Source organism: Thermobia domestica, chromosome 5 (assembly GCF_964235325.1).
Source record: "Thermobia domestica chromosome 5, izTheDome1.hap1.1, whole genome shotgun sequence".
NCBI classification, from domain to species: domain Eukaryota; kingdom Metazoa; phylum Arthropoda; class Insecta; order Zygentoma; family Lepismatidae; genus Thermobia; species Thermobia domestica.
Genome location: NC_137458.1, coordinates 235,628,922 through 235,646,275, shown reverse-complemented (window position 1 = coordinate 235,646,275; position 17,354 = coordinate 235,628,922). Strand labels below are relative to the sequence as shown.

Sequence of the window (17,354 nt, the reverse complement as noted above, 5' to 3'; positions counted from 1 at the left end):
AATACAATATTTGTTTTGTTGTGAAAAGCAAACGATGGCATTATATCTTGAAGATAATGTCGTTCAAATGAACTCCCCTTTTTCGATGGGTGGAATGGATTCTAAAAGTTCGATTTTGCCCCTTTTTTTAGACTTATATTGCGTTGTATATTCGTAAGGGTTCATTCACTGTTCCCTTTCACTTCACGAATTATTCTTGGCTTATTCTCAGAGATGAGACTTCAGGTAACTCCAAATAATTTAGAGGGAAGAGATTACCTCATCTGTGCGGCCAATTCACATTACTATTTCTCGACATAATGCATCCTGGAAACTTTATGTGCAGTCGTTGATAATGTTATAATTTGACATTTGAGCACGCAAAAAGTGGCTTGTCATTGACATTAATGTGATGTCATGTTCGTCCTCAGAAAATTAGGGCCGATCATATTTTTGTCCCAAATAGTGACACAACAATGGCTTTCTTAAAAATGAAGGGACACTTCTGGAATTGAATGCGGATTTTCTTCTGCCCAAATCAGTAAATTGAGCGTTCTTCAGGTCGATTATGTTAGCCACGTACTCTTCGCCGTGAAACAGTAATTTTGATGATAAATTTGAATGATTCCTATACGTTGTTGAATTATCTACCCATCCACGCTAAATTACTACACATCACCTAGCTATCACAGATTAATTTCGCCAATCTAGTTAGCGTTACCAGAACACGATTTCGAAATTGTAAGTTACTTTTGATAAATCCGTTATATATATATATAAGGTGTGAGACAAAAGTAATGAGACGCAACACTGCGGGCAATCTGGCAACGTCGTGTCTACCGACCTGTGCTAGACCGGTTTGTTTATCCCTTCCACTTCCTCAGTCCGAGTTACAACTCCGTACAGCTAACACATTATTTTTGACAGCGCCATCAGTAAAGTTGTGTTTTTGTTGTGTGTTACAGAAATGGAGCATCGAAAAAAAACAACGAACATTTCTGAAAAAATACGAACGTTTTTTTTTCTATTTACAACACTACATACATACACACATACACACACACACACACACACACACACACATATATATATATATATATATATATATATATATATATATATATATATATATATGGGTGCCATTTTATATCAAAATCATCAAAACTGTTTTAGTAATGTAAGTAGCTAAACTATGAAAACCTATAAATTCTCACATTCATTTCCCATTCAAAGTTTGGAGTTTTATGTAACAATCAATTTGTATCTGTGTTTTCAGAGTTTTAGAGATTTCCCTAACTTTTTCTCTTCAAAAATAGTTCGCAAATAACACATTAACGTCTCTTTCGACATTTCCATGGACATAGAGTATATGGCTGTCACTCCCAGTATATTTCAAACAACTATTTACAGTTCATTGAATAATCGACAATTCTCTGAATTATTCTTCTTTAAATCTGCCCCTCCCTGGATTAGTTTTCTAAAATGAGAACAATAATAATCCTATTACACTACTATCGTTTATCTACAATGTTAAAACACAGAAATTATTCTACTTAAATTTGTGCTTCTTATTCTGCTTTTTCAAGTGACTTCTGTAGGGAATGGGATGTGGAGCAGCGGAAAGATAGTGTTTTTTAAGCTGAAGGTCAGCGGTTCGAATCCGCTCAGATATTTTTTTAAAAAACTATTTTACTTAACATTATTTAGAATAACGGATTCATGTTACTTTGTGTTTATAATTTAACATTATGGAATTTAAAATGTAGCTCATAAAATGTAGCTGAGTAATTGTTTCGGGGAGTTCAGTATGAAGTCCAACGTCCTTCTTCATTAATTACGGCTTGAAGTCGTCGTGACATGCTTGCTACAGCTTTTTGATATAATTATGACTTTCTGCCAACTCTTTCCAAACCTTCTCTACTAACTCCCATAAATCGTTTTATGTGGTTGGAGGTGGTAGGGGCCACATATCTCTCATACCAGCACCTGTGGGAGGCCAATCTAGGGCACCAGATGTGCTTCACCAGAAATGCATCCTTGAACCAATCGAGACATATGGATTGGAGATTTATCACGTTGGAAATGAATTACTCTATCTGGATAGAGACTGCGAACGGCTGGCAATATTACTCCCTGAAGGATATGTAAATATTGTGCTGCTGTTAATCTCTCCTCTACACGGTGAAGTAGCCCAAATCTATGAGAGGAGATAAATCCTCAAGCGGATACAGATACCCTACTAAAGAATCTTCTCTGATAAACGCATAGTGAGTCATGTCTCGTTCCGTTTAAGCGGTACACAACAACGAGATCAAAAAGAAAATATGCACTCGTCATTGAAGAGAACATCGTTCCAGTCGCAATTCACTTTTTCTTGAGCAAATGCAAGACGCCGTTAAATGTGTCCTTCCGACAGGAACTCTTTGACTACTGCCCTCCTCACAAAGAGATTAGCAGTTCTCAGCCACCTCCTCGCGGTATCGCGATACGCAGGGAAAGTTCCTGCTGGCCTCAACTGTCTGGAAATGAGGTATGGTCTTTCTGCAGTCCTCAGAAGCGTCTGCTCATCTTCAGGAGAGATAAAACTTCTTCTTTCACTTCCAGGACGGCGTGCAGTTTCCCTTGTTTCTTGATTCCGCTGTAATCAAAACTGTGCGGTTCGTGAGGAAATCAAACATATTTCAGCGGCTTACTTTGCACTATAACCTTCTTGAACCAAAACAAGAAATTTTCTTTTCGAACTCCCGTTCTCTGCCATTGCACCGATATAATGACGTTTTGAATGGGTTGCCTTATATATGTAGTCGTAAAGCTTAGAAACCAGTATTTTGATTGGCTACTAATACAAGGCTATAAAACCTTGACAATGATTTTGTCTTTGGTATTTAGCCTTTAGTCTACACATGTTAAAACTGATAAAACTGAGCATTGCCTGTTTCCTTCCTCTCTGTGCTTTAAAAAAAAAAAAAAAAAAAGTGTTCATCAGATATTCTAGAAAGAAAGACTCTATACTACATGATGTTGCTTAGGGTGTTTTATGTAGCTAATCACTTGATAGTTCGAAATTTTCTCTGTATATTGAAAACAACAGGGCTTAGGTCCCTCTAGACTTACATGAAAAGGAAACACATTCTCTTTAATTCGTGGAATTGTGCCAATGCACTAAACTCAGAGTGTCTTTTAATTTATTTAAGATTATCATTATTATTATGACAGGTATGAACTTAAACTAGAAGTGAATTTGCTCGCTTGTTCTTCAGCAATTTTAACTAGCCTTCAAGATAAACATTATTGAAAACTTGAAAGAAAGTATAAGCAAGTTTCATGAAAAGCTGGTATTTTTAAATAAACGTGTTCGTTATCAAGTTTTCATAAAGTAGTCCTTCTCTCTTATAAATAATTTCAACCTCCGAAAATTACAGGAAGGTATGTAATTTTGAATAAAAAGAAACTACTCTATAATAATCTTCGTGTTACTGTTATTATTATTATTATTAAAATTTTTGCGCACTTTATTTCTAAATCGAAGACGTAAATTCGCTCTCTCATTATTAAAGATCCATTTCAATTGAAGCTGTTAAAATAATTGTGGAAAATCAGAAAGCCATACCCTATATTCCAGTGTGCGACAACTGGTGTAACGTTGCAAACTTTTACCTATTATTAAAGAAAGTATTTGTTGAGATTGTTTTATTTATTATTATTATCAACGATTTTTCCACGGATCAGCTGTTTGTATACAGTTAAGCTGACACAAATATCACATTGTTGAAATGAGTATAATTATTTACTTTATAGAAATAGAAAATACTATTTTCTGGTATTCTGTAAGTAGATAACTCCATCCGGTCTAGAAAGCTAGGACTAAGAACAAAGGGAGCCGCTGTTCTGACCACACATTACCTCAAAGTCATGACTACCACAAGTCCGCTTCTACGCTTTCGCATCCTAAGAGTTATTGCGTTGAGAGAGAGAGAGAAAGAGAGAATTAGCATAAGTCCATTGCAATTACCTGCCTTAATAGATGTTATGTTCAAATATTATTATTATTATTATTATTATTATTATTATTATTATTATTATTATTATTATTATACATTTCTTAAATTTAAATAAGTATAGCTTTAATTAAGCTCGATTTAAAATTATAGTGTACAGTGAGGAAGGCTCAGGTGTTCGGTAGGATCGTTACAATATCGAACCCCGTGAAATGCACTGTAAACCTTGTCCGCAAGCCTCCAGCATTGTTCAACAGATATTGTGTTCTAATGTTTATTTTAATGGACGTCTATATACGTACTTTAATATTCGCCCTCAAACCAAGGTGCAAACTATCCATGATTTGCAGTATTAAATTCTATCTCACCCATTGCTTTCTCTTAACATGATTCCCACTGATTACATTTTTTGTATCTCCATAACATCTTAGTTGGATAGCTTTACCCAGAGACCACTGATTAATCTGGTAATGTATTTTTCATTGTTTTACCTTTGAAATTGACAAACATCAGTTGGACATTTCAGTCACATCAATCCGATATTAATAACGTTTCTTCGATATTTTTGTATTATTTGTTGTATGATTGATTAGCTTGGTTAGGCTTATTGAAACACCCTTTTTTGCACCGACGTGGTTACCTATACCTTAACGTTGGATGAATACACTAGCTCTCATTGGGAACCAAATCCAGGACCAATGTACTTGAACCACTTGGCCACAACGAGGTACATTTAAAAAAAAAAAAAAAAAAGTTTCTAGTTTGTTAGGAAAATTGTGATTAAGTGTAACATTTTAAAAATATATTTAAGAAAGGGTAGGGACCAACGCACTAAACTTTCTCGCTCGAATTTCTTAAACTGAATCGTGTTAGGCTGCAGCTATTACTGAAACATTTATTGTGAAATACGAATAAAATAATGTTTCGGAAATTTTGTTCGAAGAAACATTACACCCAAAAAGTAATGCACCTATTGAACATGTTTTCGTTAGAAATAACTTATGCCATATATTAGAATTATTAAAGAAATAATTGTTTGTGAACTATGAACAAAAGCGTCTGAGTAATTTCTGAGCAAATCGTCAAAAAAGTCACTCCCAAGAATAAACTACCCGTTTTCAGGACAAACGAGTAATACTAAGTTGTTAGTGTTTTCATAAAACATTTATTATGACATACGAACAAAATCGCCTGAGTCATTCTTGAGAAAATCGCAGAATAAAATTTACTTTTAAAAGTAATATACCCCTTCTGGATTTCCAGGATGAGGGAATTGTACATAATTTAGGTTATTTATGTTATAAAATATGAACATCTCCTGAGTTGTTTCTGAGGTCATCGGAAGGAACTCACCCCAAAAGTAAACTAGTCCATCTGTAGCTTTGAGGACAAACGATCTATGCCATTTTGGAAATTATCTATGAAACATTTATGCATGAAATATGGACCAAGTACCTCGAGTCATGTTTAAGCAAATCGACGGGAAAAAATTCACATTTAAAGAAAACTACCTCTTACGGATTTTTTCGGGACAAGCGAGTTATGCCATATTGTAAGGTTACTATTGAATCGTTTATTAATGAAGTATGAACACATTCGTCACAGTTATTTCTGAGAAAATTGTCAAAAAACTTCACCCCTTGAAAAAACCACTCCTGCATTCTTTCGGGACAAATGAGTTATACACTATCGTTAGGTTATTAACGAAACAATTCTTTACGAAATATGAACAATATTACCTGTGGCGTTAATGGGAAAATCGTCGGGAAAAACAATGAGGATAAACTACCACTTCTGATGTTTATATGATAAACAAGTTATGCATATTGTTAAGTTATATAGTAAATTATTATTAGTATTATTAGTTATATAGTATTATTGGTAAAATATTTATTTATGAAATGTGATTGAGAAAATTGTGCGAAAAGAACTAATCCCATAGAGTAAATTACACCGTTTGTATTTTTTCAGAGCAATGATTCATTCTGCGTGTAGGGTTGTTAATAAAGTATTTATTTATAAAAAGATAAACAATGAAATGAAACGAAATCTTTGATTTTTACTTCCCACGGTTATGCCGGTTAGGCTAAAGAAGACGGTGATGATGAGTAATGAATGAAAATGGTGGAATGAAGAAAGTGGGAGGAAACGGGAGAATCCCGAGAAAACCAACGCACACGGTATTTGTCCACCACAAAGTTCACTTGGCGGGGGCTGGGATCGAACTTGGGACCCCAAGCACCAGAGGTGAACGCTCTACCACTGAGCCACTGAGTTTGGCTTTTACCCATCAAAAAAAAAAAAAAAAATCAATACCCTAAAAAGCAAAAAATCCACAAGAACAATTTGACATCAGCTTTTCGTTTTTCATGACAACAAGCTTTTCTATTTCATTCGCTATAGTAGGTCATGTTTGGTGCTCAGATTGGAAAGGCTTGCATATCGCTTATGGTTTTTTTTTTTTTTTTTTTTTTTTTCTGTTCCTGACACACAAATCCGATGTGAGTTGAAGTTGGTCTGCTGCGCAAAAACGGGGACGGGAGGAGTAAGCATACAAGATCAGAAACTGAAAACAATCGCTATTGCTAATAGTACTCTAATCCTGAATAAATACAAATGAAATGAAATGAAATCTTTAATTTTACGTCCCACGGTTATGCCGGTTAGGCTAAAGGAGACGGTGATGATGAGATGAGTGAAATAGTGGAATGAAGAAAGTGGAAGGAAACCGGAGCACCCCGAGAAAACGCACGAGCACGGTGTTTGTCCACCACAAAGTTCACACGGCGCGAGCTGGGATCGAACCAGGGACCCCAAGCACCGGAGGTGAACGCTCTACTACTGAGCCACCGCGCCCCCCTGAATAAATAAGTCGATTAAAGGAAAATACAAAAATTATATACTTCCTATAATGTTTTGTAAACTGTGATTTATTAATTACATTTAAGTAAGGATTTAACCTAGTTCCTCCAAGCATTATTTATGAAGTAAATTAAGCTGACCCAGGAAGATTTCATTGCTTACACAACAAAGACACTGTTATTGCTTTGAGAAAGATACTTCTTCCTATTTCAATTTATTGTGCACCATTAGTTCACCCAAATTCAATAAATACACGAGGCTTGCGAGGAAAGTAAAAATACAAAAAGACATTTGCATGTTAGGGGGAAACGTGTACCACAATTGACAAAACTGACAATAAACTTGAATCACACGACGAGAATAAGGGAAGAATTAACAACGAGATTCCAGATGAAAGTGCCAGAGTTTTAACATTTTCGGATACAAAAACTTGTTCCGTGTTAGAAAAAGGTATCACTTACGTGAAGAAATAGCCTATGTAGCAGTATATCTAGTGTAGTTCTTTTTTTCGTCCAATACATTACTTGCATATCTTATTTTTCTTCTATATCTTTACTTTCCTGACAAGTCTCCTAAATAAGTACTCACCTGATTTTGGCTTCCTGATCTTGGCTTCTTTTAAAGGTGAACAAATCGGACAATCGATGCGCCTACAATACTTCCAGTGTAAAATAATTTGTCTAGATGATGAACAATGTGGAACTAAACACAATATTCGTGCCTGACATCTCGCCATGTGGTTTAGGACATTTTTCATCATCTTGCAGTTAGGTAAATCACACTGTGCAAAAAAGAAAGAAAGAAAAAAAAATTAATACTGTACTGTTAGTGACTATCAGTACAATAACAATGTACTGGAAAATATTTCGCTATTACTGCAAATCAAGTTAATGACTTGAGTCTAATTCGGAAAAATATTTGACAGAAATAGAATTTCTAAAAGCTTACTTCTAAATTAAACCTACTATGTGATTTTAAATTCTGCTTATTACAAAATACAAGCTGACACAGGTTGCGTGCGATTTAGATGACATTTCTTCGTTGTGCTGAAAACGAAAAACTGTGATCCATATTTTCAAATATTAATTAAACTTCAAGTTGTATGCACTTGCACAACGTACCTGGGTAAACAATAACAAAAATTGTCACACTGTCCATTGGGGTAACTCTCTCAGTAGGGCCTGAATTCATTTTAATTCTCCTGACTGCTAAATTTGCAAGCAGAAATATCAGCCACTATCCGACAAACGTGAAGTTCCACTATATTATTTTCCTTTGTATTTACAAAATAATCTGATATTGGCATCAAAGTCTTTTCGAAATACAAAACTAAACACATTTGTTCTCATTTTCATCATTGACCGTATCACTTATATGCAAAGAATAGAATTTAGAATTCGTCTGTGACTTACTGAAAATGCAAGTCTATTTGTTTATAATATATTCTGTTTGAAGTCTATATGATTTTTTTTTTTTTTTTTTTTTTTTTTTTTTTTTTGTACATATAAACTACACGACAAAGTTATTCGTTCAAGCCTTTAATGTTGTGTATAAAGCAAAAATTTTACGAAAGTGCTTTACGAATATACGAATAGTGCTATGATACTTCAAAAGAAAAAAGTTCCCTCAAAGACAAATACTTTTTCACCCGAATTACTGAATTCAGCAGGTCGAACGGGGTTCAATCAGATTATAGCCATTCTTTCGTGTCTACTAAAGATTAATGATTACCCTCTCAATTATTTAAATTTTATGTTCTTCCTTAATATACTGTTTATCATAGTATTTAAAAGAATTTTTCCAACATTTTTCAGGAAAATAATTTTTAAAATAGTCATATATATATGAACTTCAATAATTAGAATGGCCCCAATGACTCGTGAAGCCTAGGGTCTACACCAATTACAGAAATCTTTTGCGTCATTTGTAATACATTGGAAGATTTTGGTACGAATCGTGGAACTTCCTTCTCAACACAATCTTGGGAAAACGTCAAAAAGGACAAGTGCACCAATTATGTCAAACTTTGCAGACATGGTGAACAAACAACAAAAAATATTAGATAACTATAACATTTGAATAAAACGGTAACAATAATAACAGCAAAAATATAAAACAAAAAATTAACATAACGAAACTTAGTTGAAATTCGACAACACCGTACTCTCAGGAAATTTTATCCATGTAGCGCGAGAGGAGACACTGGCAAAATTTCATGGTTAGGGCTTGAGGACGGCAACACCCTTGCGTTTTATTGTGTGGTGAAATTAGTATATCTAGATTAAAGCTTCAGTATCACTATAATACTGAAGGAAAGGTACACTTACCTGCCATACTTCACCTGCCATATTTGCTTGACTCTCTCTTCTCTGACACTTGTGGGCATGCAACAGTAACACCAAACGCTGGTGTATCCATTTATGTTGTTGATTCAATCTTATTATCTCAGGGTCTGCTGACCGAGCTGAATCCCGACTCTGAGTCGGAGCTCCACTGCCAAGAACTTGTACACCAGGTAGAGTAGCTGGTTGAGGCTGAAATGGAGGTACTGCCATAGACAGATCCTGTTCCGTTAAACTACTGTCATTCAGTGTGGTGAAATTTGCAGTCATTGTAATATTTGGTGTCACACTTCGCTGAGCTGCCGCCAAACTAACTGTTGTACCTGGTGTTTCTGTTGTGTAATTATTAAACAGGGGCTACCAGCACTGATTGATTGACTCATTTCATTCATTTACGCTATTCCAAGAGCCTGAAACAAATTCCAGTTTCAAAATCAGTGTTTAATGTGAAAATCTGGATACCAATTTTAATTTTAATAAACAGGCATTTATCATTAACTTATAATTTCAATCGGGACCGCACTTAAAAACGCAAAAACGGGCATTATTTCGGGCAGTGTTCGGAACGGACACAGAGTCGAGGCATGTAATGGATTAAAAAGTAGAGTATTTACAGAAATCAATTTCCTACAATTTCCTATTAAAAACTTGAGCAAATTTCTATTTTGTTGACACAAATTCGTAATGATTATTGACAAATATAGGCTGCCTGCTGTTTTTGATGGACTTTATTAACTACAAAGAAAATTAAAGCTGAACCTGCAGTAAAAATTGATATTTTATTTGCTATAGTCGTATTTGTAGCTACATCTTAGTGTCTCTTAGACTAATAATAAATAAAAGAAAAAGAAATAACTAGTAATATCAGGTCAGCATCGAAATCTCAAGTATTTTGGATGATGACTTTTGGCATGTGCGGTCTAGCAGTTTCCTGCTGAACAATTGTGCTATGATGTTCCTTGTAAGGCCAAGTAAGAAGTGGTTATGTAGTTATTTTTAGTAATTCCCATTTAGTAATGCATTTATTCCCATTTTCACCAGCGAATACACCAGAGAACCTATTGTTCTCAATGAAGGATTTGTGTTTGCTTTATAGATTGCCTGGGTTAATCAGCTCCTGAACTAAATTTCTCGTAACTTGTAAGTACCAAATGTCAAATCAGTACCCGACACCAATAAGAATTGTGGTTCTCTTTATGATTTCAAGTATACAAAGGAATTAGAAAGTTCTTGCTGTTTTTGACCTCCCATTTGATGAAGCGCTAACATAGAGGAAATGAACTGATTCACGTGTTGGTAAAGCGATGGGGGTTAGTGTGACCTGGCCTACTCCCTCCCCCCACGTGGTGCACGTTGCACACACGTGACAGGCACGTGACGCACACACACAAACAATCACAGCTTGGCTAGTATCGTAGAAAATAAAACATCGAAGGAGCTCGTTCGTGGTTGTTTGCTATATGACTTGAAGGTAGGACTCTCAGCGGCCGCACCAATCCGTTGATTACATCAGGTATTTGGGGAAGATGCTGTGAATGAATGCACTACCAGGCAGTTTCAGGTCGTGAGGCTTGAAACTTGTGACGAACCTCGCAGTGGGTGACCACAGATGTTGGATGACGAAGTACTAAAGGCAGTAACAGAGAACAGCAGTCAAACATGTGAACTTGGCGAACGACTCTAGGTTTCCGAGGAATCAGACTTATCCGCACCGCAGTCACCAAAAGGTGTATTACAAGCTCCTTGTATCGGACCAGACTATCACTACGCATCTGTACTCGTAGCAATTGCCACGAGTGCAACATGCGTTACAGCAGAAGCCAGCGTTAGGTAATTGCAAGGGTGTGCTGTTCCTTCACGACAATGCGATACCACACATGACAAGGACAACCAGGAATACTATTCAATGACCTGGTTGAGAGACACTATACCATCCACTGTACGTGCTGGACTAACGCGATCAGATTACTATCTGTATAATTTCCTGGACAACCACCTTCATGGGGAAATTCTTCGAGAACGAGACAGACATGTGCCACGCACTCACGAACTTCTTTGCTTCCAAGGCCCCTAAATTTTATTGTAAAAAGAAAAAAAAAAGTGCAGCTGCAAGTGCGTTAGCAAAGGGTTCTGGATGCTAATGGAGATTACTTTGAGATTTAACGCTGTATGTAGAAGACAAGGCTTGTCCTTGATTTCAGACAATCCCCACTTTACTGGTACATAACAAACTGATCTTAGATTATTAGAATCCAGTTATGTTTAGTAGAACTTCTATAGATGGGTATGACAGACAATGCTGAAACTTCATTGAATATCCAACTTTGGAATCTTGAACAGTAAAATATAATCGATAATAGAAATATTCATATCAGTAATTACACACGCAGTGTTAATTTTGAAAATCTGAAATCACATCAACACTCCCAATACACGAAAATCTAAATTTCAACTTTCAAAAGAGTGGGCAATGATAAGCGCAACAGAGAAGTCAGGCGCACTCCTTGTCTCCCCTAAGCTGTAACCACTGTTTACGAGTAGAGAGCGGATGCTAGACTTAAAAAGAGAATACAGTCATATTATTTCAGAGTTGCCGTGCAGACATGACATATATATATATATATATATATATATATATATATATATATATATATATATGTGTGTGTGTGTGTGTGTGTGTGTGTGTGTGTGTGTATGTATGTATGTATGTATGTATGTATGTATGTATGTATGTATGTTAGGTGTTATTTCTATGTCCCTTTGAACATCTAGCGCAAGCTTGCTTGTTAAATAAGCTTTTCTAAAGAGATCTATTTGCCCTCAGTGAAAATTCGTAGGTTCGATTACAGATATACTAACTTTGCGATGATCGATGATTCTGTTGTAGAATTTTCACTGTCTAATTTAATTTTACTTCTTTCTTCATCCCACTTCTTATCATTCAAAAAGAGAAGACGAAATTTAATCTTAGCTTTTAACCTGAGCGAAATTTAACCTGAGACAAATATTCGGACTGAAGAGAAACGAGAATGAGGAATAACGGAAACTTCATAACGAGGAACTACACAATTTATACGGTTTACCAAACATTGCTAGAGGTCATCAAGTCTAGGAGGCTTAGGTGGGGAGGTCATGTAGCTAGAATGGAAGAAAGTAGAAACGCTTTCAAATTCTTAACTGGAAGACCAATCGGAAAACGACCATTAGGAAGACCTAGGCACAGATGGGAGGACAATATTAAGATGGATCTCGCAGAAATAGGAATACAAAGTAGAAACTGGATCCAGTTGACTAAGGATAGAAGTCAATGGAGAGCCTTTGTAAATCTCTGGGTTCCATAGACCATAGAGTTAGTTAACCTTAGCTTTTAACCCAACTACCATGGACTTTTTCTTTAAATTTTTTACCCTACACTACAAGATAGGAAGAGTGCTTTACTAGCGAATGAAAATTAAAAATTTGGATTTTTCAGGAAAACTATCTTAATTATTGTGGTCATATTGCTTAAAATCAGGGTGGAAAAAAATCATGATTTTTTAATAAAAATCATTTTTGTTGATTTTTTTGATTTAAATCGATTTTTTTGATTTAAATCAAATCTTTCTCCTCGTATAAAACAAGTCGCGAACTGGAGAAAAAACATTAGGAATTAATATTAAATGACAATTATGCCATTTAAGTGAAAGTATTTTGGTTTAATTTCGAATTAATCCTCAATCGTTAACCTATTTCAATCCGAAACAATATTTCTTAAGCATTAAGGAAAAAACGTACAGCAACGTTTATCAACATGACACTTTTCTTTTCACGAGAGTTCCTGATATTTTGCAGGAGTATATTTTTTAAAACATCGAAACTACCCAGCGGCACGAAATACATCTAAAGTACATAAATTTCGCCCAAAATTAACTGTTTAACTCTATGGACTATGGAACCCGGAGGTTCATTGCCGCGTTCACGGAAACTCTCCACTGACTTCTATCCTTAGCCAACTGGATCTAGTTTCCACTTTGTATTCCTATTTCTGCGAGATTCATCTTAATATTGTCCTCCCATCAGCGCCTAGATCTTCCTAATGGCCGTTTTCCGATTGTCTTTCAGTTAAGAATTTGAAAGTGTTCCTATTTTCTTCCATCCTGGCTACATGACCTGCCCACCTGAGTCTCCTAGACTTGATGACCCTAGCAATGTTTGGTAAACCGTAAAAATTAAGTAGTTCCTCGTTATGAAGTTTCCCCCATTCCCGCTCCTCTTGGGTCTGAATATTCGTCTCAGGATCTTGTTCTCAAATACTTTCAGTCTACGTTCTTCCCTCATAGTAAGCGACCATGTTTCGCAACCATACAGAAGCAGGGTGTCTACCAGTCAGGGAATTTGCAGGATCGGCAAAATGTCAGGGAATTTCATTGTGTATCAGGGAAAAATCTTTCCCAGGCTGTGAGGGGTGAAGAAATGCCACTAAAATAGTCATAAATTATAGATAAATGAATTGGTTCATTTGTACGTTTGTAGAATATTGTATAAGCATATAAACAATGGTGAAAACTTACAGTTCACTTTAAATATAAGTTAGGGGCGCGGTGGCTCACTGGTAGAGCGTTCACCTCCGGTGCTTGGGTTCCCTGGTTCGATCCCAGCTTGCACCGTGTGAACTTTGTGGTGGACAAACACCATGGTCGTGGGCTTTCTCGGGGTTCTTCTGTTTCCTCCCACTTCCATCATTTCATTCATTACTCATCATCACCGTCTCCTTTAGCCTAACCGGCATAACCGTGGGACGTAAAACTGAAAGATTTCATTTTCATGATTTAAATATAAGTTACTTTTCATGAGTTACTAAGAAAAAAAGAATGACAGAGTCAGGGAAAATTATAATTTTGTCAGGGAAAGTCATGGAATTTGATTATGCTTGCTTGCTAGACAGCCTGAGAACAACAAGCATATATGTTTTAATCTTCAAATTCCTGGACAGAATTCGTGACAAGAGATTTTGAACTGAATAATAGCACGAATTCCCTGCTTTTAGTCGACATTTAATTTCTTCGTAGATATCGCTTTCGTCTGTTAATATTGATCCTAGATATTTGAAAGAATCCACTTTATCAAAAGTATTATTCGATATTTTAACGCATCCAAAATTTGCCGTATTACGATCCCGAGGAACTTCGTTCTATGTATTTAGTACATAAATTTCGCCTAAAGTTTTATATATTTATTTATTTTTTGTTTCGGAAAGGGGATCGGGCCCCTCTAAATACGCCCCTATTATCTGGAAACAAACAAATAGACGTGGACATAAAAGAAGTTTTGTCTTAAATGTCGATGGTGATTTCTCCGTTGGAATAGTTAACGATTTAAAAACCCTATGTTACGAAAACAAGAAAGCAGGATTCTCCCGTTACCCGTTCAAAACGGGAATTTTCCTAATCATCCTCTGCATGATACTCGTTTTCATACTGTGTTGTACATACATTTGAGTCTCATTGTATTATGATTATTATCTTCCATAATCGAAATAACAGAACAGAAACGGGATTTTACTTATTTTCACTTTAAATTAATTTATTTCGAAATTTGATTTAAATCAACGATTTTATTAAAAAAATCAAGTGATTTAAATCTTGATTAAAATCGTGATTTAAATCAGACTGATTTAAATCAATCCACCCTGTTTAAAATAAAGAATTACTTTCCAATTTGATACAACTTTTTACGTCAGAAGATGTGCAGCTATAAGAGAATAAGATTCATATAGGAGTTGAATCCAGTAATGGATCATAGCTGAGCAAAAAGTTTGTGTGCTTCACTCACATTCTCTTAATTTTATTATTACGAAAGTTCTGAAATCAGCGAGGATGCTCCTCTGAATAACATAATGAATTAAATTTTTAACAGACTAATTCGACTCCTGTTAAGAAACGTAAGCTAAAGGTAAAATTTATTTTAAAAAGCTGTTAATTTCTTATTTAAAACTGAATTAGCATGACTTATGGCCACTTGGACAACACTGACTTTTCAAGACTGGAAATAGTCCGTAAAAAGATTAAAATTCTACTCCATTAAGGGTTATGCCGTGCGATGAACTCAATTTTCGGTGTACCTCATCTAAAACAAGTGCTAACTACGTCATTTTAAGTGTGTCCTCTACGTTTCTTTGAATTCATTTTTAGCACAAATTTCAGGTACCATTAAAACTAGTGTAAATAATAAAGGAGTAGGTGAGGAAACTCAGTTGAACACGTCAGTTTGAATTCGGTATCCTTTTGTTCTGAGCAACTATAAATATTAAAACTTACCTTTTAATCTACATTTAAAAAAAATAGCTAGCCGGAAACCCCTTACGGTTTCGAAAATAAAATAGCTTTCAAAGGTTTTTTTTTTTTTTTTTTTTTTTTTTTCACGATACATTCTTTTAGTTGCGAAGAATTAATATGTATCGCTATTTCTTGAAAATAGCATTGCGTAAGTGCCCACTGTGCAGTCAAAAAACACGGACCGATAACATGTTGGGATAAAATAAAATGTCACATCATATTGTCACTTTTCCGCTATCATAGGACGCTCCATCAATTCACATGGGTCTTTTGAAGCTCAGAAACGACAGTTCTGTTTGTTTACATATCCGGAGAAGTGAAAATGGGCTTCATCTGACATCCAAAACCTGTTCACAGTATCACCTTCAGCTTGATGCTCCAAGAACTAGATGCAAAATTGTAGTCACTTCGATTTATACCGTTCAGCAAGCTTATGGATAACTTGGATATTGTAAGGATGATAGTGACGATCTTTCTGTAGACAGGATTTCTATCCATAGCGCAAAAGTCAGAATACAGTGCGTAATTTCCTCAAACACATTGTCGTTCTGTATTTCGTGGAGACTGACATTTTATTTTCATGAAACAGCAATACATTTAATTTTACATGAAAAGAAGAACGTATCGTTGTGAAAAAATGAATATTTACTATCGCCTGAAGCACGGGTAAAAGTGGATCTGAAAAGGTAGGGGAACGCTTGATGTCATGCCGTTCCCCTACCTATGTTTGACTATTGTATTTTTTTTAGAAAGTGGGGGACACCATAGATAGTTTTTGAAAGTGGGGAAACGACGTCCGCCTGCGTTACCCTCACTTTTATCCCTGCCCTGAAGTGTTATTTCAGTGTATATTATGAACTCTATGCTGAACCGATTTCAACGTTCAAGTTTCGACTAAAAATTTTCTCTTTTATATTTGTTTAATAGCAATTAACTAATTATCATGTTATTTGCATATTGTGTATATATTTTAACTGCCTTGAATTACCTAATTTTGATTACAAGAATCTGAAGTAAAATGCTTTTGATACAAATAACGCCATTGAATATTTTGCACACCTACTTCTAACATTTACTCTGAAACATGTAAGATATATATATATATATATATATATATATATATATATAGGCACTCGAAAATGAATCAAACACCGATAAATAAAGCGGTCCACGTTCTACAACTATGCTGGTAATTTTTCTTGTATAATTGAATATCACAGCTGGAGCACAGTCATTGAGTACCCAAACACTGACCTCAAGGGTGATAGAATACATGGCTGTTCAGACAGCTGACCGAGCAGCGTAATGGCTAAATTATCGGCACGGTGACCCGAAGATCCGTGTTCGATTCCTGGTCCAGTCGTAAATCTTTCACTTTGTATATAATTAAATTCGAATCTATAGAGGGATATGTACATAGAATCGGTTATTTCCTCCATTTATCAAATACATCGAACATTTAGAATAACGAAATATAATGGCGGCTATCAGAATTCAAAACAGGACGAACTGTTGTGCTGAACTTGAGGGATAATTACAATCACAGTATCTACGATAGTTGAAGATGGGGGTCGTATCAAGCGGGAAACACATAAAACAGGAATAACTGTGGAAGTTTTGGTACGAATACAAAGATTACAGCTGCGCCAGTGCACAAAGGAACGACACTTTGTTCCTTTTTCTGTAAGAATTTTCGATGAGAGATTCATGTCAATGAGAATTATGCTCTATAATTATATCTTTTATGTAAAGTAACTAAGGCCAATGCCAGTTCCAACAATGCAATTAATGCAAATCAAAGGCTGTGTAGTACTGGAATGTTTACTCATTATTCTGGAACACACCCACTAGTTCCAACC

At 35.5% G+C, this 17,354-nt stretch overlaps 1 protein-coding gene across 4 annotated transcripts in view; it reads right to left on the bottom strand.

Annotated features, from left to right (window-relative positions):
• Positions 1-17,354, bottom strand: part of LOC145686460 (uncharacterized) — a 191,521-nt gene that overhangs the window by 144,134 nt on the left and 30,033 nt on the right. For all 4 annotated transcript variants that reach the window (XM_081759782.1, XM_081759784.1, XM_081759785.1 and 1 more), the window contains exons 2-3: positions 9,167-9,591; positions 7,428-7,620 (exon numbers count right to left, since the gene is read on the bottom strand). In XM_081759782.1, coding sequence (XP_081615908.1) covers positions 7,428-7,620; positions 9,167-9,451 — 478 coding nt within the window. In that variant the 5' untranslated portion in view covers positions 9,452-9,591. The remainder of the gene's footprint in view (positions 1-7,427; positions 7,621-9,166; positions 9,592-17,354) is intronic.